The 27,107-nt window shown below is 49.3% G+C and overlaps 1 protein-coding gene across 1 annotated transcript; it reads left to right on the top strand.

The window, feature by feature from the left end:
• Positions 1 to 1,085: 1,085 nt before the first annotated feature.
• Positions 1,086 to 19,837, top strand: Sdc4 (syndecan 4). Its single transcript, XM_013124444.3, has 5 exons — positions 1,086 to 1,223; positions 12,520 to 12,655; positions 14,210 to 14,256; positions 14,957 to 15,155; positions 17,976 to 19,837. The coding sequence occupies exons 1-5, from the start codon at positions 1,152 to 1,154 to the stop codon at positions 18,125 to 18,127; spliced, it is 606 nt and encodes a 201-aa protein (XP_012979898.1). The 5' UTR covers positions 1,086 to 1,151; the 3' UTR covers positions 18,128 to 19,837.
• Positions 19,838 to 27,107: the final 7,270 nt, after the last annotated feature.

The following is a 27,107-nucleotide window of genomic DNA, read 5'->3' as shown; positions in this document are numbered from 1 at the left end:
ACAGTCTGGACTACAACAGGAAACTTTGTCTCGGGGAAACAAAACAAAACAACAAAACCCAAAACCCAAAAACACATATATGCAAAAAGAATGTGAGTTCCTAATATGCCAAAACAGGCCAAAATGCCCTAGTTCCAAAGTCCCATCACACCCTTAGCACAATATATCTGTATGTTAGAGACCGGCTTTTTGATTGATGGTTCTAGCATGCCCCCTCCCTTTTCAAGGGTCTCATACTGTGAACAGCTGGGACATCTTAAGCTCTGACTGTCCCCTTGCTTCAGTACCTAAGTGCTGGGATGACAGGCCTTCCCCATCACGTGGGCAGGGATGGCCTTCAATCCACTATTACTAATTCCAATAGTACCTAAGCTTGAGGGTCTAAGGAATCTTACCATCCCTCTACTCGTTAGATGCTAGAACCTACCTTCTTGGATCCAATGTGGAAGTCTACTTGAGAAGAGAAAAACTGCAAACCAGTTTTAGGAGAGATGAAAAATTTCTCAAAACAGAGACCAGTCGAAAGAGTAAGTATTTGTGACATGTGGGAATTAAACAAAATCTATATTTCAGATCATAAATTATGTTGGTTAATGTAAAGGCGGGTCCACTGCTATGTTTGACCAGCTTTTGTGGGGGGCTAGCGCCCTGGGCAGGCCCGGAAAAGCTCTAACCTTTTCGTTCACCCCTTCAGAGCTGTTAATCAAAACTATCCCTATTCAAGTCCGGCTTGGGAAATCTTTCCGGACTTCAGAGGGGACCCCGCGCCGGGTTGAAGACTGGTATAAACAGAAGACTCAGTCTTTCCCATTTCTGGGCCTCAGTTTCCCCAGCTATAAAGTGGTGTTGGGCAGTGATCCCCGTGGTGGTGGTGGTGGGGCTGCTTCACAGTGAATCTGCTAACCATTGCAAGCTGCCCGCTCTGGGAGACGCAAATGGGGGTCATCCCGGAGCCGGCGGGCGCGCTGTGGGCGGGTCCCCCATGGGGTTTCCAGCTCGCCCAGGCGCAGCGCCCCGCAGGCCCAAGCTTTCCCGGGGGGAATTCCGGGCGGTGCGAGCGGGCACTGGGGGCGGGGCAGGGCGGGGCAGGACGGCCGCTTATAAGACGGGCTGTGCGCCCGCTCCGGGCCACTAGTTGCACGGTTGAGACCATGGCGTCTCCTTGCCTGCTCGCTTTGCTGCTACTGCTCTTCGGAGGATTCCCTGTCGCCCCCGCCGAGTCGGTAGGTGTTTGAGGGATGTCTTAGGGCGGGGGGGCGGTGCCTCCTTTGTTTCCTGAGATCCCCGGTTCCGTATGGAGTGGGGTACACCAGGAGCTGCGCTACTCCTGTCTGGACACCGAGGCGGGGAAAACTTTGTGGAGAAAGTTTCTTCGGGGGTCGCGCGGGAAGACTGGCGGGAACTCCTCCACGCGTCGTGCGCCCCTAGATTGTTGCTCTGCGCTCCTGTCCTGGCCTCTGCTTTGCCGCGGGGCTCCGGGATGGGACGTGACTAAGTTGGTGTCAACTCTTCTCCTCCCACACCCTCATCCCATCCCTTCGCTGTGATCTTGGGGCCGGCTCTGCGCACAGAGCATCCCTCCTCTCTCTGGGTGTCCAGAACAGACGGCTTGAGCCTTAGATGTCCTGGGGACGAGGTGGGCAGCGTGCATTCGGGAGTGGGAGAATTTAGCGTTATGTGGGGATCTTGTTTCCACACACTTAGAGGAGTGGAGAGAACTTCTTCCTGGTCACAACCTTGCCACTGGCCTGAGAAGGGGCAAAGACTTCGGTGTCACCGTCCCCATCTGCAGAACGGGTTTGCTGCAGTAGGATCAAGAGGTGACCCTTCTTGCTTCAGGCTGCCTAGAAAGTTGGGTCCCTTATCTTTACAGAGCGGACTGGCTCAACAGCGACTTACACTGGGCTCCGGGCTAGGGGTTGAGTTACAGCTGGTTTTTGAGAAGTTTCTGTGTGGAACAGGACACGGGAAGCTGAGGCACCCACCTGGGTGAGGTGAAGGAGCTGGAGGAGAAAAGGTTCCAGGGAGCTTAAGGAAACTTACTTTTCAGGGTCCCTAACAGAGTCCACAGGACCCTGGGCCACACACAGCTCTGTCATAGGAGAACGTTAGGAGGCAAACACATACGGAAAGTTGCGGGGCATAGCAGTTTCTGGGAGAGGGGATCTATCCCAGGATCTTGGGTAATTTGTACCTTGAGTCCAAGTTTTAGGGGGGAGAAAAGACCCAGAAGTTGAATTATTAATAGTCATTCTTCTGAAAATTCCTTTTCTCTGGGCATACTTAGGGCACAGTTGCTTCTGTTCAGGAGACTCTAGGTGAGGAATGAGTGAGGGCCAGTGCTGCACGCAGCATTAATTCCAGTCAAATACAGAAGCTGTTCCTTGCAGGTTTCTGTTCTAACAGCTTTCTGACAAATTTGGAATGAGATGTTTTTAGTTCCAGACAACCTCACTGTTTACTGTTCTTAAACTAGTCCTGAGGCAGGAGAGGTTAAGTAATTTGCTGAAGGTCACACAGCTAATAACCCGGCTGAGTCAGACTGAAGTTGGGCAGCCAGGCTTGGAAGTGCTTGTTTTTATCTTCTAGTAGTGGCTGCTGTTGGGTCCCATTCTCAAGACCGATCTCACATCTGTTGATATCTGGGGTTAGAAAACCTCAAGGAATGGTGGGGGGAAGGAACCAGAATGTGGGTCATGGCTTTCGTCTAAAGCGACGGCATCTTGGCAGAAAGGTGTTTGGCCGAGGCTGGAGCCCATACCACTTGCCTCCCTGTGCAATAACTCTGAGCGAACTGCTGAAGGGTGTTGTGAAGTTGAGTCTTTCTTGGGGATTTGTCTGAAGAAATTCTGGCTGGGCCGTGTGAGGGAAAAGGACCTAAGAGGTGGCTGTGGTCAACACGTGGTCAGTCAGTCACATGCCATGGATCTCAGCTCAACCAGCAGGTGCTTTGCTTAGGGGGAGGAGTAGACGGCTGTCGGCTGTGTCCCCCAGATCAGGAGGAGGATGTGGTTTGGGGGAGGTACGTCATGCCAACCTGTGGGTCACCCAGTCTAGCAAGGGGGAGAAGCCAGGGCTGTGTCTCCCAGATCAGGAGGAGGATGTGGTTGGGGGAGGTAGGTCACACCAGCCTGTGGGTGACCAGGTCTAGCAAGGGGGGAGAAACCAGCCTTAAGCAGCTGTTTCCTTCCAGAGGTCTCTGTCTCAATCTCTTAGCCCGATCTCTGTGCTGTCTCCTTCCTGGCTAATGTCGTGGGCATCTTAACCTCTGTTTGGGGCATAGGGAATCCCCTAAAATTGTGGCAGGAAAAATCAGACCAAATCATGCTCGTTTAGACTATAGAAATGATACTATCTGCCCCCCCATTTTCTTGGAATTAGAGAAAAAAAAAGAAAGCCTGGGGAGTCAGGTTTGGCTAATAGCTGTTATGATTTATTGAGTACTTTCTGATAACATAATTTAGGCTGTCACTGGAGTCTCTTTCTCTCTCTCTCTCTCTCTCTCTCTCTCTCTCTCACACACACACACACACACACAAACTAGCACGTGGTGATTATGTTATTGTGTCCTCTTTTCCAGATAAACTATATGGAGAGATTAGTTGATATCACCTTTTAATACACACCATGCAAGCAGGCCATCAACTGTCTGATAAAGTAGTCTTCCGCATGTTATGAGGGCCTTTCTCTAGATTTTGCTTTTAGTTCAAACACAGATTTGGGGAAGGGAGCCCAAGCTAAACACTCAGCTGCCCTCTCCTCTGTTTGGCAGGTTTGTCATCCTAAACCTGTTCTTCCCGTCCAGCTGGGAGCATTCCCTGCTCTGGCTCTGCCTTCCTGCCACTCCCACCCTGGCCAATTAAAGGCAACCTTGTTTTGGGTTGGGAAGGTGGGGCAAAGTGTTGTTGCCCAGGGGCACAGCCCACTAACTTGGCACCAATCCCAGGCAGTTCTGAGAAAGTATCTCCCACCCACCAGGTGTATTTCAATTTAAAGACATCTGGTCTACCTGAGAACTCTCCTTGATAGCACCAAAGGGAGTGGGGGAGTGAATGGGGCTGGAGGGCACTGGGAGGGGCCGGAAGCCTGGGGGGGGGCTGTTCTAGGACCTATGAGTGGCTGTCGAGAACTCTTGGGACTTCTTGGGAATCCATAGAATTACCACACATCCGGGAAACTATTTGGGCCATGATCTGGAGAGCTATGTGGGGTTGGGAAGACTTTCCTTTGGTCTCTCTGGGTGTAGAGGTCTTCCACAGAATCTGACAGAGCTAGAAAGCTTTAAGAACCCCTTACCAGATCTCATATTCGATCACTGCCTTAGGTACTACCTATGTGGATGGGCGTTCTGCCTGAATATATGTAGCACATTTGTGCCTAGTACCCTAGGAGGCCAGGAGAGATGTCAGTTCAACAGGAGCTTCCCTCTGATACTTGGTAATTGAGCACTAACCATTAAGAAAGAGCTATTGGAGACATCTAAGGCATTCCCTCCAGGAAATGAAAGCACACCCATCCACACCTGAGCCTAGAACTCTGCTTTATTCGTTCTACTGAAACCCCTACCTTTCTTATGGGCAGTGATTGTGTGAATGAATAAACTCATGTGTGGAACTTTGGTCTAGAAGTGCTCTCAAGTCAGTATTGCTAGTATGACTATAGCTTGGTACTGCAGGTTAGAATTTTTATGTCCCATTTCACAGATAATTGATGCTGAAAGGAATGTAGTGTTCTGCCAAGATCAGGAACCAGGTCTGACTGAGAATGCTAGGTGTCTGGTTAGTTTGTCCCTCAGAGAACATTTTAGAAGATGGTGACACTAGATAACCTTGGGACCTACTTCTCGGTTGCTAGCAAACATACCTTGTGTCTAGGGCCCAGTGTCCTATCTCCAAAATGAGGGGGCTGGACCATTGTTTCTCCTGAGCTCCAGCCTAGTGGGGAGGGGAAAGGGGAGTTCCCTTGGCTGCTTTGGTAGACTCTAAACAAGTCCCTGTCTCAGAAGAGAAGTGGGGTGGACATTCAGCTCCTGCCATCTCCAGTGCCTAGAAACAGGAGACTTTTCCAAGGACTTGGAGTGCTGATCTCGACTGAATGGGGAGCTAGGCAGCTGGGCTTGCTGTTGGAAGGGATTGGCCACTAGCTGTTCTCTCAGCCTCCTGGACTGGATGAGTTGGTGCGATTTACGAATAATGTTTAAGAGTAGGGGAATGGGATGGACTGGGCTTTGTGAATCACTGTGTATTACTACAGCCTGCCTGACTCACCCATTTCCTATCAGTCTCTCGGCTAATAAGATGGATAGCTCTGTGGTAAGAATGTTGGAATGGGCCTAAATGATTGAAGGTTTTTTGTTTGTTTTGTTTTTTTATCTTGACCTCTGGCAGTCAACATCAGTGTCTAGAGCCTTTGAACATTCATAGTGTCTGTGTGTGTACTTTGACCCTACACACACACACACACACACACACACACACACACACACACACACACACACACCTTAAGCAGTACTGAGGCTTGAACTGGTCTGAATTCATAGAGCCAAGCTAGTATCATTAAGGTTTGGTTTGCTCTAGGATGCTGTGACATTTCTGAGGCTGCTAGGAGGGTTAAAACAGTAGTTAATGGTTGTTGAAGCTCTGAGTTCAATTCCCTAACACCAGTAAATAAATAAATAAGATTATGGAGAGATGAACTTGCAAATGAGACCCCAAGTAGTGGACCAGAGTGGATGTTCCTTAGTGACCTTAGTGACCTGTCCCTGACTTGCCTAGGACCTCTCTCCTCCCCCACAACTAGCCCTGCAGCTGCTAGGTGGGAAGGGACGAGCCTAGGGGTGGGGCTGATAGAGCCCAAATCTTATATTTATCTTAGAAGTGGGCTGTTTGCAGGTTATCAGATGGGTTTATATTTAAACAAGAACCAGTTCCTGGCAGCCCCACCTCTCCTGCCAGGATCTGCAGGTGTCCCTGGCAGCTTGCAGGGAAAGGGGGGCAGGGCATTTACAAGGGTACCAGATCTCCCAGGACACTGCTCAAGCTAAGAGTTGCACCACTACAAGTGGCTGAGCGACTACAAGTAGCGTTCTGGGTTTGGACCAGCAAAGCCAGTGAGTGTTCTGAGAAGGTATTTTCCTGTATCATGCACTAGAGACTGGGAGAACATCTATGTGAACGAACCATTGGGGTTTGATTTAACCCTAGAGAGAGAAACTTGACTTGGACTGGTTTGTCATTAACTTGCTGGTGACCTTTGGGCACATGCCTGCTCCTTGGAGGCCTCTCTGGTGGTGTCTGCTAGAGGCTGGGAAACTGGAAATGTAGGCATGTCTCATAGTCTCTGCCCCAGCTCTGCCACTCACCAAGGGGCACACAGCGAGTTAATAAGTTACTCTGTTGATGTGAGAGCCTTAGTGTCCTCTATAAAACACCTGTGTCACTTGAGGGCCGTAATAGTCCTTTAGCAAACTTGTAAAGTACTGGTTTAGGTTGCATTTATTATTAGTGACTTCTGATCTTGGCCAGAGGTTGGCTTTGGGACACGGTGTCTGTAAATGTGCTGGAAACGGAAATGGGCTAATTAGGATTCCTGGGGTTCAGACCCTTTATCTCAGGGGACTCTAGGACTTAAAAGATGGAGTCTCATGTAGCCCAGGCTGGCTTTGAATTCCTTATGTAGCTGAGGTTAGCCTTGAATTCCTGTTCCTCCTGCCTGTGCTTCCAGAGTACTGGGATTACAGCCACAGACCACCACAGCCAACCACCTTTGATCTTCTGCAGCTGTGATGTGCCTTCTCTGCTCCTCACCCTCCTCCAGTGCCTGGGTTTCTCCCCACTCACCTGAGCCATCCCCTCTCGGAATGCTCTCCATCCTTTGCCTGCCCCTCCCTTGTCCCCCGAGTATAGGGAGTTGGCTGCCCCAGTTTTCTCTGGCAAAGGAGAGGCTGCTGGTCAGGTGACACCCAGGGTAATGGAAAGGGAGGCAGGGAGAGACTGGTGTGTATGGAAACAGTGACGGGGTGAAGCTGGGCTGTGGTGGCCCAACCTGTGGGGACTGACCACACCACATCAACCTCTGGGCCAGCAAGCAAATGGCTGGGCTGGGCACTTACAGCGAGGACACTCCTTGCCTCTGGGGAAGCCCAGCTGGGAGATGATTGAGACAAACTGGCCTGGACCGGAGTGCTGGCTTTCCCAGTGTCGGAGGAGGTGCAGGGGCCATAAACCAGGCATGGTAGATCTAATCCGTTGCAACAGGGCTGCAAAGTAGGCCTTGGACTCTGCTCTCGGAACACACACACAGGAGGCTTGTTTGCATCCCGAGAGTCTCCTGGCCAGCCACAGATCCAGCAGGGGTTTTGGATCTGCAGCCTAGATTACAAGTCTCAGCTTCAATGCACCTCTGTCTCTGAGGCCTCGAGGGAGCCAGTCCCTCCCAGCTGTCTCCACTGGTAATCGGAGCAATGCCCAATTTGGTAACCAGGCCTCGGGACAGAGGGAGGTTTGTCTCTTTGAGACCTTTTACAGGTGGGGAAACCAATGCCCAGAAAAGGGAATCCACCACCTAGGACCACCTAGATAGTTCGTGACAGGGGTCCTGGATTGGTCCCGGGCAGGAGTTTGTCCTGAGGCTCCTGGCCAATCGTCTTCATTCCTGGCTGGTACCCCATGATCCTAGAAGTGCTTGTGGGAATGGGCTGCCTGGGAGCTGGGTGAAAAGCTGGCTGCTGACTGGGCCAGGCCTGGCTCTCTGCAGGGTGATTGTGTTCAGAGTAACTTGACCTTGAAGTGGGCAGAGTCGACATTTGAACCCTCCCTCCACCCCCACCCCCCCAGACCTTCCTTAATTAACCCTTTCAGGAACCAGGACGCCAGACTGGAGATAGAGATGACTTCCTTTTGTCTTCCAGACTGGGGAGGGTCCAGACAGGGGAGGGTCCAGACTGGGGAGGGGTCCCCTCAAGGCAAGCTAGGAAGTAGAGGATTGAGGCCACCAAGAATTTCAGGTGCCTTCCATTACTGCTGGAAAAATAGAGATTTCCTGTCTCTGTTTGCTTACCATAATGTGTTCATAGCTTGCACTGGGCAGGTTTCTCCCCATCCTTTCCAGCGGAGCATCCTTGGTCTCAGCAATAGAAGGCTGCCTGTCATACCTCTCTCAGACTTGCAGAAGCAGCTCCCATCTGATGGCCAGGGCCTCCCCAGCCCTTCAGTTGCTTCTCTGCAAGTTTCCTCTTCGGCCTGCTAAGCTTTCATCTCCCCCAACTGAAGGAAAACTGATGGGGTTTAATAAAAATCATCATGTACTGAGCACCTGCTGTGTACCAGGTCACCCACTGGGTCACCTGTACACGGGGATACATTGCCGTGGATTTTCATCACTCTGCTAAGGACTTACCAGTCCTGATTACAAAAGAGGAAACTGAAGGCTTAAAAGTCAGAACAAACTCCTAGACGCATCGAGGTAGTTGTGACTCCTGCCCACTGTAGGAAATGGGGTTGGTGGAGCTGCAGAACCACTAAGACCAGAAGTTGGTGCCCAAGGACACGTTCCTTTGCCCCTAAATGTATTTGTTCCACCGTCACACTTGTGGTCTCTTCCTGAGTGCCTGATCAAGTGTGGCCTTGGCCCTGCCTTCCTGGGGAGGAGGCAGGTAGCAGGCTCTCATTAGTTCACAGTTAACCAAGTTTTGACCCTGAACCCCTCCCTGGTACTCCAGCCAAGTTTCAGCTCCTTTGTTGAAGCAATATCACTTTCACCTTTGTTTATTCCTGGGCAAGGGAAGGGGGTTGCCCTGGAGCCCTGGCTTGGCCAGTGTGCTGTTGTGAGGCTGGAGGTAAGAAATGGGTGATGGTGAGAAGCTTGGCCGTGGTTAGGGCATGGTCTGGAGACAGATCCTGGGTTTTAACCCAGTGTCCTCCTTTCTGGCTGTTTCTCACCTGCAAACCGGGTAGACCACCTCATGATGCTGTGGAGTAGGCTCAGTGAGCCTTGCAGAGTGGGTGCCCGATACACAGTGGGTGCTTTTGTAGTCACCCCAGCCTCCATGCTTCTCCCGGGGTGATGAGCATTGTAAGACTTTGGGATGTGATTAGTGTTTTTGTTTCTATTTCATTCCTAGCTTCATGCAACAGCCTGTGTATTTGCTGAGAACCCTGGGGACAGCCAAGGCTCCAGAAAGAGGTGGGAGGCCACCTCACCCTGGGAACTGAGAGGCCCAGGTTGTAAGCTTAGCTTCGCTGCTAGCTGCCTAGGTGGCCTTGGCAAAGTAATCCGTCTCAGAGGTTATAAAACAAGACGTTGGGCTCAGTGGCCTCAGAGCCCTTCTGTTGGCAGGTGTTGCTTCCTATAAAGCAATAGGGTGCCTACCTCTGCTCGCGCGGCCCCCCCCCCTTGCCATGGAGAAGAGTCCAGAGCTGCCAGCTGTTCAGATATCCAGCGGCTACAGGGCCAGCCGGAGCCTCTGAGAACAGACCCACAGCCTCCTGCTGTATGTTTTAAGCAGATGAGTTCTGATGACCCATAGGGTATGCTGGTGTGGACATACCCATGTTGAACACATGTTCCTGGGCAGGGTTGGGGTGAACTGAGGTGAACAGACCACATCTGTAGTCAGGAGCGGGGCTGGGTCTGCCTGATGGGTGGCCGCCTGGCTTTTCAGAGCCACCCCAGACTACTGAATGGACCTTGTTTGAAAAGAGGAGGTGGGGGGGGGGAGGCTGTTGGTACCTTCTCAGCCTTACAAACAAACAAATCATTGCTTGCAATCCCATTGGGCTTGGTTCCGTCTTGATGTCTTGGCCTCAGTGGCTGCTGTCCATCCACTAGAGAGTTTCCTCTTGTTAAAGATGGTGAGCAGAGGAAGAACCAGAAAGATATCTTGCAAGCTCCAGGAGGTGGAATTGCTCGTGTCCAAGAGCCTCTGAAGTGCTGAAGAGGTCAAAGGTTAACTCTTCTGTCCTCTTAAGACCACCTGTGAAGAGCTTTCCAACCTCTGGGGCAAAGGGTCTGATCCTGGCTGGGCCCTGGGCTCCTGTGTGATCTCAGAGTAATGGTTTCTTTGCTCTGCAATTTAGCATAAAGGTGACGGGATAGGGGGCTGGGCACTGGAGATGCAGAGTACCAGGCCAGCCAAGACTACCTAGTGAGATGTTGCCTCAAAATGAAGGGGTAGGGGATGGGGGATACCAGGTAGGGGCTGACTGACCAAGGAATAGACCTGGGTTTCAGCTTCAGTTTTACCAACATCAGATTGTTATAGCTTTCTTTCCTGGGCCTCATTTTTCTAATGGAAGATTGAAGTAATTACTGAAAGCCAATGAACATGCTTATCTCCAATCTCCTGGGTTGTTGTGAAACACCCTGAAACACTTTCACAAATTAAGGTGGTTCAGTGCATGATTTAACATTCCAAGGCTCCTTCCTAGTGGTGAGGTTGGGTAGGGAAGGTCTCCAGGCCAGAGACCTCTGTGCTGGAATCCAAGCCCTTTGCTGAAAATGCTCAGCATTTTCCCTGACTAGTCTTTCAGGCTTTGGTGGTCAAAAGTATCAATATCAGCCTCCCTCCTTCCCTCCATCTCTTCTTACCCCAACCCCTAGCTGGATTAGACACGCCCACTTAGTGTTCCCTGTCTAGCCTAGGGCAGACTGGTAGCCTTAAGCACAAATGTATTCCTGTGTCTGTTGCTAAAAGCCCAGGTGACCTCATGCCTGAGGGCTGGTCTTGTTGGTCACTTTCTGCTTGTGTGACCTTAGAGAAATAATTTGCTTTTCCGAGCCTGGGTTTCCACACCTACCAAAAGGGGCTACGTCATCCCAGCTGCGTGTGTGCGTGACTGTTAGGCCTGGCACACTGTAAGCAATGGAGGAGGCCTTGTTGTTTTGGATTTTGAGCCTTAGGGAATTTGTAGCAAAGGTTGTTGGGGGTTGGGACGTGGCCTGACATCTAGGGCACTTGTACAACCACAGAGAAGCCTTGCTGTGCTGCCAAACCAAAGCCACAGGCACGGGCCCTGTGCGGGGGCTGGAATTCCAGTACCAGCAGCCCAACAGCTCCCGATTCCGGAGTCATGAAGTCATTCCTAAGCAGGGCTTAACCCCTGCTGGCTCCCCACTCCCACGGGTACCAAGGGCTCTGCATTGACTTCCCCACCCCGGGGAGAGAGGGATGCCTCCCTGACTTCCTCTCAGCTCCCTTCCCAGAATCTGGTTTCCTGATCACGGGGGTGTATAGAGGGCACAGTCAGCTCCTGCCACCTCTCCCCGGAAGCCTGTGGGAGAGAGAGTGAAGAGGAGCCTGACCCCCAAACTGCTCTTCTGACCTCTCCTGCCACTTGATCTCGGGTGTTTGGGATAGACCAGCGTTCCTTCTCACTATCCCGGTTCTGTCACTGAGGCCTTGGTTGGGTGAAGAACAGCCTGGGGCTGTCAGAAACAGACCCGGCCACTTTCTACCCTAATTCTCTGTGTGGCCTTTGGGTTATCACTACTAGTTTCTGGTTTGAATACGGTCAGAATTCTCCGTAAAGGAGAAAAGGGTCTTCCCAGGCCTGAATGTTTTTATTTATTCTGAACCTCTTAAGTAGAGGCTCATCCTCTGCAGTCCTGACTGCTGGAGGAGGGTAGCTCTGAGTGGAGCAGTGACCCTTGTACCTGGTTGTTGTTTACAGGAACGGTGGCCTGAGTCCAGAGGCCGGCAGAAGGGCAGTGGGCGCCTCAGTGCACCCTATGCCCCCGAAGAAACTTCGTTTAATACCCAGTAGGGCCAGGAGATGGCTGGGGGAGGGGCAGAGTAAGAGGTGTTGGGGGGGGATCTTAGTTGTTTGCCTTTCAAAAGTTGTTTAGAGGGAATTGACCTTAGACTCTGGTGGCCCGCTGGGTCTCTGAGGAATGGGTGACATGGTCTGAGCGAGCAAGGATCTGTGTCTTTGTGCCCCGCAGAGCTGGCACAACGGACGTTTGAGAGAAGCTGAATTCCAGAGTGTGCCTTTGAGTCACCAGGTCTGAGCTGTGCCCTGTGGCTGTCTTGGGGTGTGAGTGAGCCAGCCCTGTCTGTCTCAGCCCAGTGTGACTCAGTTGGGGAATGGGGAATGTGTTCCTGACTGGGCAGGCCCAGAGCCAGTAGCCTACTCCCTTCCATGTGGAAATCAGCTGCTGTCATAGGACCCTAGACAGGAGTATCCTGGGCATGCCTGTGCGCATGGAAACCGCTGGCCCTGGAGCCAGGTTGCCCCCACATGCTTCCTCCCTCCTGCCTGTCACTTGTGCCACCAAGAGAGAATGGTTTAAAGCCTTTAGTGCTCACTGTCTTGCCACTTGAAATATTTTTATTAACCCAGAATGGTAAAGAGACCTGATAAGGTTATATAGCATACGGGAGACAGGCCCCAAGGCTTCCCATCTAGGCCTGTAATCCTGCTTGTGCCTGAGTGTTCGCTTTGGTTCTGGAGGCCCCAACCTCCAGAGTGTTCAGAGGGAGGGAAATGGAGCTGTGGGATGATACTTGGCCTTTCTTCCTAGATTCGAGAGACTGAGGTCATAGACCACCAGGACTTCCTGGAAGGCAGATACTCTGGAGCCCTTCCTGATGATGAAGATGCTGGGGGCCTGGATCAAGAGTCAGATGACTTTGAGCTGTCGGGCTCTGGAGACCTGGGTATGGAAGTGTGCTTGGGCAGTCTGGGGACCTGGGCTTCTGGGAATTGTGGCCCCAACAGGAGAGATGTGTATTTTAGTGGAGATTTTCCTACAACTTCCCTTCTCCACTTCAAAAAGGGCAACAAAAGTAGCATTTTCCCACCCCCGGGGTCTCCCGGTGAGTTGTAAACAATTTAGAATTCTTTCCTCTGAGTTTGCAGGCACTAGCCTGAACCTGTCCAATAGGCTCCTTTCTCTGGCGGAGGCTAGAGGGAGCGTGGGGAAAGACCCAGAGTGTTTTTCTTCCTTTGGAAAGGAAAAGTACTGGCTCAGAAGCGGGAGTGGGGGGCTGGGAGGCGGGGGGGAGGTGCGGGGGGACGACTAGAGACGCATGTGTGGGCTGAGATGTGGACAGGGAGCCGAAGACAGACTCCTGCTTCAGATACGATGGAGTCTCAGGTTTCTCAGGGATGTGACCAGGTGCCAGGACTTCCGTGGGCTTTCTGGCCTCTGTATCAGACAGCGCCTGAGAGGTGCCACCCTCTCCTGTTCAGGGCATAGGGGTATGTTACTGATTCCAAGTTTGAAGCTTTAGTCCAGAATTCCAGCTTTGCCTTCCTCCAGAACCTTGGTTTCTTACTATGTAAAACAAGTGTTGGAGCCAGGCAGTGGTGGTGCATGCATGCCTTTAATCCAAGCACTAGGAAGGCAGAGGCAGGCAGATCTCTTGAGTTCGAGACCAGCCTGGTCTACAAGAGCTAGTTCCAGGACAGCCTCCAAAGCCACAGAGAACCCATCTCAAAACAAAATAAAACAAACCAAAAAAACCAAAAACAAGTGTTGGAAGGATTGTGAGTGTTGTGGACTGAATTTACAAAGCCCCAGATTTTTAGAAGTAAAATTTGCCATGTACACTGAGACCTACATTTAGGCTCTAGAACAGCCTACACAGGGTTGCAGCAGAGAAGCAAGCTCTCTGCCTCCGGCAGTTGAATTTTATGTTGCTTTGTGTAGTATTAAGTATTATAATGAACTGCTTCCTTTCCCCAAAGTTAATTTCCTGGGGAGTGTGTTCAGATGTGAATCCCAGTTAACTTGGCCCTAGGCTGGTCAGTCCTCCCAGATAGAGATTGAATTTAGGGCTTTGCACCAAGTGTTCCACCACTAACTTCCTCTCCAGCCTTGAGCGTTTGAGACAGCAGGCTCTTACTGTGGTGCCCAGGCTGGTCTGGGACTCTCGATCCTGTCCTGGCTTCCGGTGTTCTGGGATTCCAGATGTGCCCCACTTACTCAGTCAGGGTCATTTTGCATTTCTAACCAGCTTCCAGATACTTCTGTTTTCTGTGAATCTGTATGATTCATAGTAAGGGTTTGGAGCTCACAGAGTTCCTGCAAACTTTGTGGACTACCAGCATACATACTGCTGGGAATGAGCCCGGTGTCCTAGGGGGTCTTACGTTTCACAGTGGGTGACTAAAGCTGACAGGGAAGGACTCCACCAGCTGAAGGAGTCAGTTCCCTGGACACAAGGGACCGACCTCATGCTCACACAGCCATTCCACTAACTTTGCAGATGACACAGAGGAGACCAAGACCTTCCCTGAAGTGATTCATCCCTTGGTAAGTCCTGCACCCTTTGTATCTCCCCCTTTACTTCTGCTCTTGCACAGCGAACCCACCAAGAGGGGCAGAAAATACAGCCTGTGAATAAATATCAGCAGTTGACTCCACTTTGAAGACTCTCTTACTGGGGCACTGGGCTCATTTTGGGGCAGGCGTGGGCAGGGCAGGTTGGTGGACCATCCTCCTTGGAGAAAAATGACCCCAGCCTCCTCCTTATGCATTTGCAACTGTTTGACAGCATTGCTTTCAAATTGCACGTGCATTTCTGTGCCCTCAGGACCACTATGAAGTCCTGAGGGCATAGAAAACAAAAAAAACCCAACACTCACAACTCAGGACTTGTCGGGGCTTGTTTCCCTGCGTCTTTTACTTTTCCAGGCTGTAGTCTGTAGTCTGTTCCTCTTACTGATAAAACAGCTGTCAATAAACTGTGGTGTTCTGAAAGTAAAACACTATGCTTGACACACTTGCGCTCTCTCTCTCTCTCTCTCTCTCTCTCTCTCTCTCTCTCTCTCTCTCTCTCTCTCGTGGTTACTACAGCATATACCTGCTGAAGTATGGGAAGACATGCCAGTGGCCCCCCATGTTCATTTCCCATTTGGGTTGGATGTTTTCCTCCGCCTGTCATCCTCTTGGGTCCCCTTCCATCTACTTCCTCTTCAGATGTGCTCAGTATCTCCCCCCCCTTCCCTTTCAGGTGCCTGTAAATAACCACATTCCTGAGAGGGCACAGCCTGGGATCCGTGTCCCCTCAGAATCCAAGGAACTGGAGGAGAATGAAGTCATTCCCAAAAGGGCCTCACCCTCCGAAGTGGATAGTGATATATCTAACAAAGTGTCCATGTCCAGCACTGCCCAGGACGGCAACATTTTTGAGAGGACCGAGGTCCTGGCAGGTAAGACTGCGTACTCCTCCTGGGTGACAGAGGAGTCCTTAGCCCTTCACTTCACCTTGGGGCGTCCGAGGGCTTTATCTCCCTTTAGGGGAGGATGGCAGGGAGAATCGATGCATATCAAAGTCTCCCAAAGAATAGAAGAGGAATTGTTTCTTTAAGCCCCTCTCCAAGCCTTTCCTCTGACTGAGTAGCATCCGGAGGTAATTATTTAAGGGTTAATTTCCCTTGAAAGCCCGGAGCCCCCGGGGAATTAGATTGGCTCCTCTTTCACTTTCCTATCTCCTGATAGCCCTGTGACCTTGGCCAGGGTGCTTTTGAAGGGAGTCTACCTCTCTGTAAAAAGTCTACTCTCTGTAAAAAGGGAACAACGGTGCTTCCTTGAGTTGGTTTGTGAAAGATGAAATACGAAATTCCTTTGCAAATTGCAGAAGGCTGTGATGGTGTAATTGTTAGTGCTGTCACTGTCCCTTAGCAGGTAGGAAATGGGATGCTTTTATGTTGCAGAATCAGGACATTTTGGCCTAAGAGACCCTTGGCAGGGAATGTGCTTCACTGGGTGAGGCTCTAGGTGGGGTTGTGTCAAGGCTGGCAGGGGTACGTGAGCTGGGAGTAGTGTTGCTCTTGTTCTGGTAGCACAGGATGGGGGTGGGGCGTCTCCCACCAGGCTGTCAGAGGGAGGAGCAACCTATGAAGAGATAAGTAGGCAGTCTGGGTGGACTGGCTGGTGAGGGGCGTGGGTATAGCAAGTCCATGCTAGGTAATTCCTGTTTCCTGGGAACCATCTGAGCCAGAGAGGGCCGAGGTGTTAGGAACCGTGTGCCTGCATGTCATTTTGTCCTCCCTCCTTCCTTCAGCTGCTCAGGCTCTCTCTGGCCTTGCATACACCGGTGACTTGGGTCACACAGCGCATCTCTGCCTCTGGTCTCCGGCCCACATTCATTCTGCGTTTCCTTTACCACTCCGTGTGTTGGTGTCTGTCAGAGCGAGCAGTCCTTAGAAACTGTTAGGCCTGAGACGTTTTGAGCTTCGTGGAGAGAACTCCCCTCAACCGTAGAGTTTCGCTGTTAGCATATTTTAGACCTGCTGGCTACATTTACATCTGCAGAGTTTCAGATCGGTTCAGTAGGCTTTTTTTTTTTTTTTTCTCAAGAAAACTTCGAAAACCACGGACGGAGTCAGGCTGCTTTTTCTTATTTTTGGGGAGACACAGGTCCACCTCTGGTTCACAGAGTGAGAGAAGAACTTATGGCCTTCTGTCCCTTCCTTTACTCCTTCACGTCAGGGTCACACCAGTGTGAGGTCTTTTGTAGGAAAGTCCATTTCTCTAGCCCCTGTGGCTTCACCACTGAAGGGACAGCAGAGGCTCAACGACTCTGAAAGCCTGGCCTCAGTTACCGTGTAGCTTTTGCGTAGCACCTGGAAGTTCTGCTAAGTGTCTGTGTGTCACATGGTTCCTGTGCTGCACCCCATGGAACCCCTCCAGCAACCTGGACTGGAAACCAGAATAACTTGTCCAGGTCACAAAGCCAGGGCCTGGTGGGCCTGGTGTTTGGATCTGGCACGCAGTTGGTTGCCTTCTGGACCTGTGACTGAGCCTCACTCCTGCAGAGTTAGTTTCCCAGCGCAGATCAAGGACCTGAAGGAGGAGTGGAGTTACTGGAGGGAAAGCAACAGCTGGAGACAGGAAGGTGGTATTTGCCTGATTGATAGTGCCGGTGCTTTGAGATCCCTGGTGGCGCTTTCTTGCTTTTTTAATTGAGTTACTATTATTGTTTTTACTAAGAAGAAATTCTTGGTTCTTCTGGCTCCTCTGCTCCATTCTGTGTGTAGATTTGTGGTGTGTGTGTGTGAGAGAGAGAAATTAATCTTCTTAGCCTGGGTAAGACAGGATTAGGGGATTCAGTCTGCCACCGGAAGGATTCTGTTGGCCACTCCCACCCCTGACAAATAGAAATGAGTTACTCTGGCCACCTGGCATGGTGGATGGGCAGATGCTCACCCAAGTGGAGAAGCCTACCTCTGCCTGCCCCCAGCCAGGTGCTCCTCAGTGAGCTGAACCGCCAGGGACACTTAGTTCAGTGTGGTGGGGAACACGAGGGCCAGAGGTTCACAGCCCTGGAAGCCTGAGCATAGACACTACATCAGGCATGGCTCCAAGCGCTTTGCGTAGATTAATTTATCTTAGTTTGTAGGGAAAAATATCAAAATGAAAGAAAGAGATGAAGAAACTTGCCTCAGCAGACACAGTAGTACTGTAGGTGGAGAAGGTTCAAAGTTCAAGGAGAAACCAGTGGGAATCCACCCTAAGACACGGGAACAGAAACCATAATAACTAGTAGTTATTTGTGCTGTGACAGTGTGGACATCAGTGAGTTCTGCAAGTTTTTAGAGTGTGATGCCTGTCTGGAATGTGTGGGTCTAGGTGGGGGGGAACCTGTGAGCACAGAGAAAGGTAGGGTAGCCCGTGGTAAGGCTAGAAGTGTCTGAGTTTCTGCAGCCTGCCATTTCCTTGTTCCTGGCCTAGTGCTAAGCTGTTATTGCTAGAGAGTCTATGTGATATTTAGAAAGAGCCCAAGCTTTGGACTAGGCCAGATGTGTAGACTAGGTCAGTAGTGGTTTTGCTTTGTGGTCCATTTTAGTTGTGGTCTTACTAAGTCATGCTGTCATGGAAGTCGTGACAGTCAAAGCTGATACGGTGTCATCTCCCTTGGTGAGTGGGGTAGTCGTAGTGACAGAGAAAACGGACTGTGGGTAGAAGAGCGCGTGGACCTTGAGGTCCCAAGGAGCATCTCACCCTCATCTCTTGCTCTCTTCCTCCAGCTTTGATTGTGGGCGGCGTGGTGGGCATCCTCTTCGCCGTTTTCCTGATCCTGCTGCTGGTGTACCGCATGAAGAAGAAGGATGAAGGCAGTTACGACTTGGGCAAGAAACCCATCTACAAAAAAGCCCCCACCAATGAGTTCTACGCGTGAAGTTTCCCTTGAGTGCTGCTTGGACTTAATGGGGAGGGGAGTCAGAGGATTGGACGGTGGGCATTTGTAGAGGGAGGGCAATTAGTACTGACTTGTCAGTGTCTCCGTCTCTGGTCACCTTTCTGGGGTCAGAAGAAAGATCATCTTCTACTGTGCTGCCTCACTTGGATTTGGGGGTGGAGGTGCATGGGTCTCGGTTGCCCTGGCAGAAAAAAAGGGGTTGAACTTGCCCTATCTAAAGGCAAGCCTGGGTTTGGGTCATTTTTTTTTTCTCTCCAAATTTCCAGAATAGAATCTAGGACCAGTTTAGAGCCTGTAGTGAGTATGCCACATCTGTGACAGCCTTGCCCCTGGAAGCCAAGTTGGCTGCCTTCCACACGTGCTGGGGCAAGAAGCTGGAACCCACTGCACCTTGTACACCCTGAGATGTGCCTGCCCACGTGTGGTGCACACCACAGAGTCTCTGGCACACCTTGGGCCATTCTAGGCTCTTTCAGTGACTTTGGAACTCAACTGTTTTTTGTTTTTAGTCTGGGGAGGGTGGGGTGAAGTGCTGAAATGCATTTGTAGAAGATTGATAAAAGCTAATTTTTAAAGTGGTTCATTCCTTTATGTAAGTGCCTGTGCCTGGGCTAAGAGTGGGAATGTGCAAATGTTCTGTGTCGAACATTTCCATTGCACCAGCTAAGTGTGTGTGTCTTGGTTTTTATGTTGTTCTGTTTTTTGAAAATGAGAGAAGAGTTGGAGATAATGATTTTTATTAATTTTTGTTACTATTTATAGCTTCAGACAGGGCTGCTTCTTCTTCTTCCTTTCTTTACTGTCCCCACCATTAAAAAAAATACTCTGCACTGTTTTTTTTATGACCTTGGCCCTTTCTGAAGTTGCTTTGTCTTAAGAAGTAGCTATAATATTCTAGCAGATTCCAGACTATAACGTACGGGATAGTGGGATGTTTGTGTACATGTTCTTGTAATATATTATCCTTACTTGGCTCTAGAAGAATAGAAGAATATATTTTTTTAGGATATAGAATGGTTTTACCAGTTTCATATTGGCTCGGGTGGCTGCGTGAGTGAATTTTTGTGTGACTGAGTAGGCTTTGCCCCCTTCTCTTGCCCTGTGCCTGGTGCCTTCTTGTGGTTGAGCTGGAGTAGTCGAGGGTGGCTGACTCTTAACCCTCGTCCTGCCTCCTGCTGGGGGCCCAGCAGCATAGCTTCTGGGGCTGATTTCTCCAGGCTTCTCTAGATGACAGTGACCTCATGTGGCTGCATAAATCAGGTCGGTTCAGACCACATGGTTAGAAATCCATTCCTCAGTTGCGCTGGCCACAAATCAGAGTGCTCGGTCACCATCCACAGAGCACATTGCTAAGAGACTTAAGCTGGCTTAGGTGACTGCTCAGCTTTGCTTGTCTCCCGGAGCAAGGGAAGGGGACCAGGAGGAAGGTGATGAGGCCCCAGTGAGTTCTGTAGCCTGGGACCTCTCCCTCTTACAGAGTGGCTTACATCCAGGGTGTGTGTGGGTTGGGGAGATCGTATTCCCTCAACCATACCCGTGCCTGCAAGTCCCATCAGCACCTGGGTGCGGTCCCAGCTGGCTGGGTCCTCTTCTAGCCTCGGGGCCTCCACCCTTTCTGTACCCTCTCACACTGTCGTCTGTTACTGATTTCTTTTTTGATAAAAAGGTAATAAAACCTGGTACTTTCTAGATTGTCAGCTTGTCATTTTATTTCTGCTTTTTCAAGACAGGGTTTTTCTGTGTAGCCCTGGTTGTCCTGGAACTAACTCTGTAGACCATGCTGGCCTCAAATTCACCAAGATCCGCCTGCCTCTGCCTCCTTGGTGCTGGGATTAAAGGTGAGCGCCATCACGCCCAGTGTCATTTTAAAGGTCGTAACAAGTCATTCCTTTTGGAGTGTACCCCTTGAACTCAAAGCTTGTGAGACATTTTCAGGTCCCAGACACAGGGCAGATGTGAAACAGCAGGAGGGAGGAAAGATGCCAGAAAATGTATTCTGATGGTCTGGACGGAGCATCCTGTCTCTCTCCGTGTTTTAATTAAGCAACACCAGGTTTGGAAACAAACTGGGAATCCCTGAGGCCTTTGAGATGGCTCTGAGGATAAGAGGACTTGTCAGTTAAGCCTGAGGACCTGAGTGTGATTCCTGGACTCTACCATGGAAGGAGTGAACCAGCTCGTAAAGTTGTCCTGTGACCTCTGTGGTCCACCTGTGTTGGCTGACTTTTCTGTCTTGCCAGCCAGTTCCCAGATAACCATATGAGAGATTAATTATAAGTGCCCAGCCAATAGCTTAGTCTTGTTACTGACTAGCAATTAGTCCATATTTCTTTTTAAATTCTGCTATGTGGTGGTACTTATTTACAGTACAACAAGTTCGTTTTCTCTCTTCATCTGGAGACTTTGCCCTCTCTCCCCAGCCCATCCTTAGTCTGGTTCTCCTACCTAACCTGATCCTGCCTAGCTATAGGCCAGTCGGCGTCATCAAACAAATCACAGTGACACGTATTCAGGTGTGTAAAGGGATATTCTACATTTCCCCTTTTTATCTAAATAAAAAGGTTTTAACCTTAACCTCCCTATCATTCCTATATCACATCAAAGAATGTTGGGTGACTGTCCAGGCAGCCAGATGTCCCTGTCAGTAACATCACACCCTTCAGGAGCCTTTGAAGGAGTTTAGAGACAAAATAATTAAAGTTTTCCTTAGTTATGATAAAAGTAAATTAGATATAAAACTTTAAACTCACAAATACAAGTAATAAAATATTTTCTCTTAGTTTTGCCAAATACAAACGAACTGGATATTGTAGCTGCAATTCTTAATAACTTTTTGTTACATATCCTTTTACTATGTTAAAGTTAAACCTTTTTAACTAAACAGAAAGGGGGAAATTAGACAAAAGGAATAACTCTTTATGTACACTGAAGACGTGCTGCTGGCATTGTTACTGAAAAGCTGATTGGCCGATGACTAGGCAGGGTTTTGGGGACAGAAATTCTGCTGGGAAGAAGGGGTGGGTCAGGGAGTCTTGAGACTCAAAGAGACAGAGCGAGCAGCATGGGAGATGCTGCGTTCATGTGGTAAACGAGCCTTGGGGCAGCACATAGATGGATAGGAATGGGTTAATTTAAGACCTAGCTAAAAAGCAAGCCTAAGCTGTCAGCCAAACAATATTATAAAGTCTCTGGTTGTTTGAGAGCAACTGCTGGGATACACGCATAATACTAGTAAACTAGAATAGTAAAAAATAACCCTCAAATGAGTCACTGTAGAAAGCGTGATGCTTCTTAATGAAAGTCCAAATAACTCACTTAGCTCAGGAATTGAAAAAAAGGATACACTGTCAACCGTTCAGTCTCTATGACGAGGAGGAGTGGATAAGAGGAAACTGGCTTTTTCTTGACTCAGTTTACACCTGTTTCCTTGATGTCACCTGCTTCGGCTCTGCAGGCCCTGCTGTAGTTTCACACACAGCTGACAAGTCTTAGAAGCCTTCAGTAAGGCTATGACCTGCTCCTAGCTTGTCTCTGTGGAGTGGAACCTCAGTTTGAGGTGCGTTGACATTGGTGGCTTGGGCTTGGCATCACCATAATGTTCAGTGGGAAAAAAGGCACCAAGAGGAATTTAGTAGTTAGTCTGTTGGCCCCTCACATCACATATAACACAGGAATCCATTCAAATGTTTCACATTTGAACCCATTAATTATCCTAACAGCATGAAACAGTTGTTAGAAATGGGAAAACTGCATCAAAGAGGTTAAATAACTTTTCCAAGTCTAGAGTTTACTAGTGACAAGAGATGGGATTTGAACCCATGTAGTGAGCCTCTGGAGTCATAATCACAGTGCCTAGCAAAGGGTTGTGTTGCTCATCGTCTATTCACTGGGGGATACTCAAATCTCATAGCCCCCTCTGAAGCAGTAGATTGGGGTCTCAAGTCTCTAGATCATACTATATTTTATTTCCCTGCGTCCCTTGGGTGAATTTCTGGTTCTTACAAATCATTACTTTTCTGGTAGCATGCATTCTCACGTGATAAATTTGCTCCTTCAACACAGTAGCTGCCAGCCATTGTGACTCTTTAAAAATACAAATTGAGTTGCAAAACCTCTTTCTAAGTGCACAATGGCTACATGTAGCTACCGGTAACATGTGGTGGGTGGCGTGGACACATATGTCCACTGTTTAAGGAATGTCTGTGTTAAAGTGGACGTTGACAGGCCTGCCTTTGGACTTCAGTTTCTGTTAGCTGTTGCCTTGCTTTCCCACAGCCTGTGGAAGGAAAGACCAGAGGCTGACTGTGTACTGCCGTGGTATTCTCAACACAAGTACCATTCTTTGGGTGAGATACTAGCTTGAGAAATATTAGTAATCTGTTGCTGTTTAACAGTCTCTTTAGACTTAGGGATTTATGATGACAAATCTCTCGTGGCTTCTGTGAGTCAGAGACTCAGGAGCAGCTGAGGTCGTTAGTTCTAGAGGTGGGGCGGGGTGGGGAGATGGGGAGGGCATCTCAGAAAGTAGCAATCCAGATATGGGCTATGTTGGAGTCATCTGAAAGCCTGACTGGGCAGGAGGATCTATTTCCAATAGGGCACATTCACATGCCTGGAAACTTGGCTCTAGCTCTTGGCAAGAGGCCTCAGTTGCTCACTCCTGGATTAATGTAGAAATGTGTGTCCTCATGACATAGCAGCTGGTTTCCCAGAGCCAGTGATCCAAGAGAGCCAGGTAGAAGCTACAAGGCCTTTTACGTCCTAGCTTTGGAAGTCACACACTCTCCCTTTCATAGCATCTCATTAGTCATGCATATAGGTCAGTCCTGTTGACTGTCACAGTAAGCTGTTACAAAGGCAGGAATGCCGGGAGAGGCAAGACTCACTTAGTCACTCTTTTACGACTGACAAAATACCTGAGAGAGACACAGGGAGCAGGGATTTATTTCGACTTGAGGCCATCTGCCCTTACCTGGCTCTGTGTTTTTGGGCCTGTGAGGAGACAAAATCTGGAGCTAGGGCAGGCTGGAGCAGAGTTGGTCACACATGGTGGCCAGTACACGGTGAGAGACAAGGGGTCAGGGACAAGTATAACTTTTCAGGCAAACCGCCAGTGACCTACTTCCTCAAACACTGCCCCACCTCTACGGTTTACCACTTCCCAATAATGCTGTGTTGTAAATCCATTAAGGGCTTAATCCTCTGATTAGGTCAGAGACCTCAGGATTCAGTCACTTCTCCAAAACTGTTGGCAATCAAGCCTTTAAAACCCAAGCCTTAGCCTGGTGGTGGTGGCACAGAACTTTATCGCTGCGCTCCAGAGGCAGAGGCTGGTGGATCTCAGTGAGTTCCGCACTGGTTTGGTTTATAAACTAAGTTCCATGATAGCCAGGGCTGTTTCACAAAAAAGCCCTGTCAGGAAGGAAGGGAGGGAGGGAGGGAGGGAGGGAGGAAGGAAGGAAGGAAGGAAGGAAGGAAAAGGAAAGCTGGGGTGGGTCGGGAAACACAATAAAACCAAGCCAAAACAAAAACCTTAGGGAAGTGGGCACTTCATGTCCAAACCAAAGCAGAAGCCATCTTACAGGTTGGTGAACACACCCTTCATTACCTCTCAATCTTTTGACTGGGTTTATTTGTCTAGAAAGTTTACACTAATCAGTACATTAATTCTAAGAACTGAAGAAGGAATATGGTATTATACTATACTGTTCTTAACTTACAATCTGCCAATGTCCAGAAACTCTTGGATATTTCTTTCATGAGGCATGGAAAAGCTTACACATCAAACAGATACTCCCATGTCAATATTCCCTGTGAAGTTCTGGGAAGTAGGCAGAATTCCAAGATAGCCTAAGATTTCTTCCCTCCTCCATAACATATACACGCTTTATAAATCCCTTCTCTCTCTCTTTTAAGTGTTTATCTTTTCTTTTTCTTTATTTTTTTATTTTTCTTTTTTATTTTTCTTTTTTCTTTTTTGGTTTTCGAGACAGGGTTTCTCTGTGGCTTTGGAGGCTGTCCTGGAACTAGCTCTTGTAGACCAGGCTGGCCTCAAACTCACAGAGATCCACCTGCCTCTGCCTCCCAAGTGCTGGGATTAAAGGCATTCGCCACCAACGCCTGGCTATTTTTTTATTTTTCGAGACAAGAGTTTCTCTGTGGTTTTGGAGACTGTCCTGGAACTAGCTCTTGCAGAACAGGCTGGTCTCAAATTCACAGAGATCCGTCTGCCTCTGCCTTCCGAGTGCTGGGATTAAAGGCGTGCGCCGCCGCCGCCGCCACCACCACCTGGTGTGTTTATTATCTTATAATTAAATACAATTTTAATCTCATGTGCATTGGTGCTTTGCCTACATGTACGGTGTGTCTGTGTAAGGGTGACAGACCACTTGGGACTGGAGCTGCAGACAGTTGTGGGCTGCCATTAGAGTAAGGGTGACAGATCACTTGGGACTGGAGCTGCAGACAGTTGTGGGCTACCATTTGAGTAAGGGTGACAGACCACTTGGGACTGGAGCTGCAGACAGTTGTGGGCTGCCATTTGAGTGCTGGGAATTGAGCGATGGAAAGAGCAGCCAGTACTCTTAACTACCAAGCCATCTCTCCAGCGCCTTCTTTTATTTTAAGTTATGGATATGTGTGTGGGGCCTTGTGAGTCTGTATCCATGAGTCCTGGTACCCTCAAAGTCCTGAGACATCATATCCCCCTGGAACTGGAGTTACATGCAATTGGGGCCTATCTGAAGTGGATGCTGGAAATGGAATCTGGGTCCTCTACACGAGCAGCTAGTGCTCTTAACCACTGAGCCGTCTTTCCAGGTTCCCAATTTTCTGTTCTTGATGTGTGTAGGGCCTATAAATTATGGAGGATGCCACTGAGTGTATAATAGGTTATATTAGAAAGCACAGGTAAAAGGATTTTGCGGATGTATTCGTATCCCCAATTAGCTGATTCATGGGTTAGTAAAAGAGATTATCCTGGGTGGGCCTGACTTAAGTTGTTCTCAACAGAGCGAGATAACCATTGAGTTCAACAGCTTCAAGAAATTAATTTTGCCAACAGTCATGTTATCATAGAGCAGGACTTTTGCCTCACAGAGACCTTGATTACAGTTATAGGAGACCCTGAGCAGACCAGCTCACTTGGGCAGCGGTGTTTAGACTCCATGGAAACAACAAACAATGTATATGTATTGTTGTAACCTGATACTTTGTGGTTTTTTTTGTTATGCAACAGAAAACCAGGGCAGAAGGGTCACTTACCTCCCGTGGGCTCTGGTTTTCCCCCTCTTGCAAACAGGATATTATTTTCCCCTTGAAAGGTGCTTGTGTTGGCCAAGTGTGGTGGCACATGCCTTTAACCCCAGAACTGGAGAGGCAGAGATAGAGGATCTCTATGGGGCTCCAGGCCAGCAGGGCTATTGTGTACCCACCCCCCAAACAAAACAAACAAACAAAAAAAACAGACAAACAAAAGCTTTAGAGCAGTAGCAGCCAGCCCATAGGAAGCATTTGCTATGTCTGGTCCTAGAGAAAGGCCTTCACCTACATCATTTTGCGGAACTAATGCTGCCATTCCCATTTACAGAATCGGAAACTAAGGCTCGGAGATCTTAAAGTAATTTGAGTTTACCAAGCTCACCCAGCTTTGACTCCTATTACTGGATCCAGCTACCACGGGAACTGCTTTTCTTCACCTTAAGACACCTCTGACAATACGTGTGTGTGACAGTGAGAAGGGAGACTATATATACAAGTACACATTAAATACATACAGTGCATGTACCCAGGCAAAACTGTGGGCAGCATACCCCATCTAGCTAACAATCAAGGACAGAGAAGTGTCTCAAGGATGAAGCTAGTGGTGATGGACTTCATCTTAGTAATCTCCACTCCCTTTATTCTAACAGGGAGTCAGTCAGTTCAGCCTGGACTGGAACTCTCTATGCACCTAGAAGATGACCCCGAATTTCTATTGTTAGTTTGTTGATGGGGGATGTCCTTCTGTATATATGTTTCTCTTATTGGTTGATGAACAAACCACTGATTGGCCAGTAGCCAGGCAGAAATCAGAGGCAGGGCTACCAGACCAGGAGAAGGCAGGGGAGAGGAAGGCAGAGGGAGGCTGCAAACAGCCACCATGCTGCCGAAGGAGTAACATGCCAGATTATAGGTAAGCCACAGCCTTGTGGCTACACACAGATTAATAGAAATGGAAATAATTAAGACAGATCTAGCTAGTAAGAAGTCCTAGCATCAATCAATAGTTTATAAATTATTATGTCTTTGTGTGTTTATTTGGGGCTAATCGGCTGTGGGACCAGGCTGGAAAGAAAACCCCATGTACAGTTTGTGGGTTTTTTGTTGTTTGGTTTTTTAGACAGGGTTTCTCTGTGTAGCCCTGGCTGTCCTGGAACTCGCTCTGTAGACCAGACTGGCCTCAAACTCACAGAGATCTTCCTGCCTCTGCCCCTGCCTCCTGTAATTAAAGGGGTGTGACACCACCACCTGGCTACCTTAAATTCCCCAAACCCTGGATTCTGGTCCCACCTCGTGAGTGCTAGGATTACAGGCGGGTGTCCTCGTCCTAGCTTTGTGCAGGCTAGGCAAGTACTCCACCAGCTGAGCTATATCCCCAGCCCCCGGCTAAAATACTCTTTAGCTAGGGTTAATCCACGGAGAGCTTGGTCACATGGCTCTGCGTTCCCCAGAACGTGCTTCCATTTTCCCTCCCGCCAACCCTCACAGAAAGCAGCCAGCTGCAGCAGGTGTTTGCCACTTCTCCCACTAAAAGTATTACTGTACCACCACGACCCACACTTTGTCCCTTTTGGGGGGGTCTGGAACAGAGCCAAACCTGACTAGGCGAGGGTGGGAGGGAGAGAGGGGGAGGAGAGAGGGAAAGAGGGAGGGAGAGAGACAGACAGACAGGCAGACAGACTGGCCCGTGACAAAACCT

This window comes from Mesocricetus auratus, unplaced genomic scaffold (assembly GCF_017639785.1).
Source record: "Mesocricetus auratus isolate SY011 unplaced genomic scaffold, BCM_Maur_2.0 Super-Scaffold_100028, whole genome shotgun sequence".
NCBI classification, from domain to species: domain Eukaryota; kingdom Metazoa; phylum Chordata; class Mammalia; order Rodentia; family Cricetidae; genus Mesocricetus; species Mesocricetus auratus.
Note: the sequence above shows the minus strand (reverse complement) of the source record. Positions and strands in the feature narration are given on the sequence as shown.

Bases quoted from the DNA above. Each gene is read 5' to 3' on its own strand.
- Sdc4 (XM_013124444.3), top strand. From the start codon at position 1,152: ATGGCGTCTCCTTGCCTGCTCGCTTTGCTGCTACTGCTCTTCGGAGGA. The intron at 1,224-12,519 runs GTAGGTGTTTGA...CTTTCTTCCTAG, and splicing joins CTGTCGCCCCCGCCGAGTCG to ATTCGAGAGACTGAGGTCAT. The intron at 15,156-17,975 runs GTAAGACTGCGT...CTCTTCCTCCAG, and splicing joins GAGGACCGAGGTCCTGGCAG to CTTTGATTGTGGGCGGCGTG.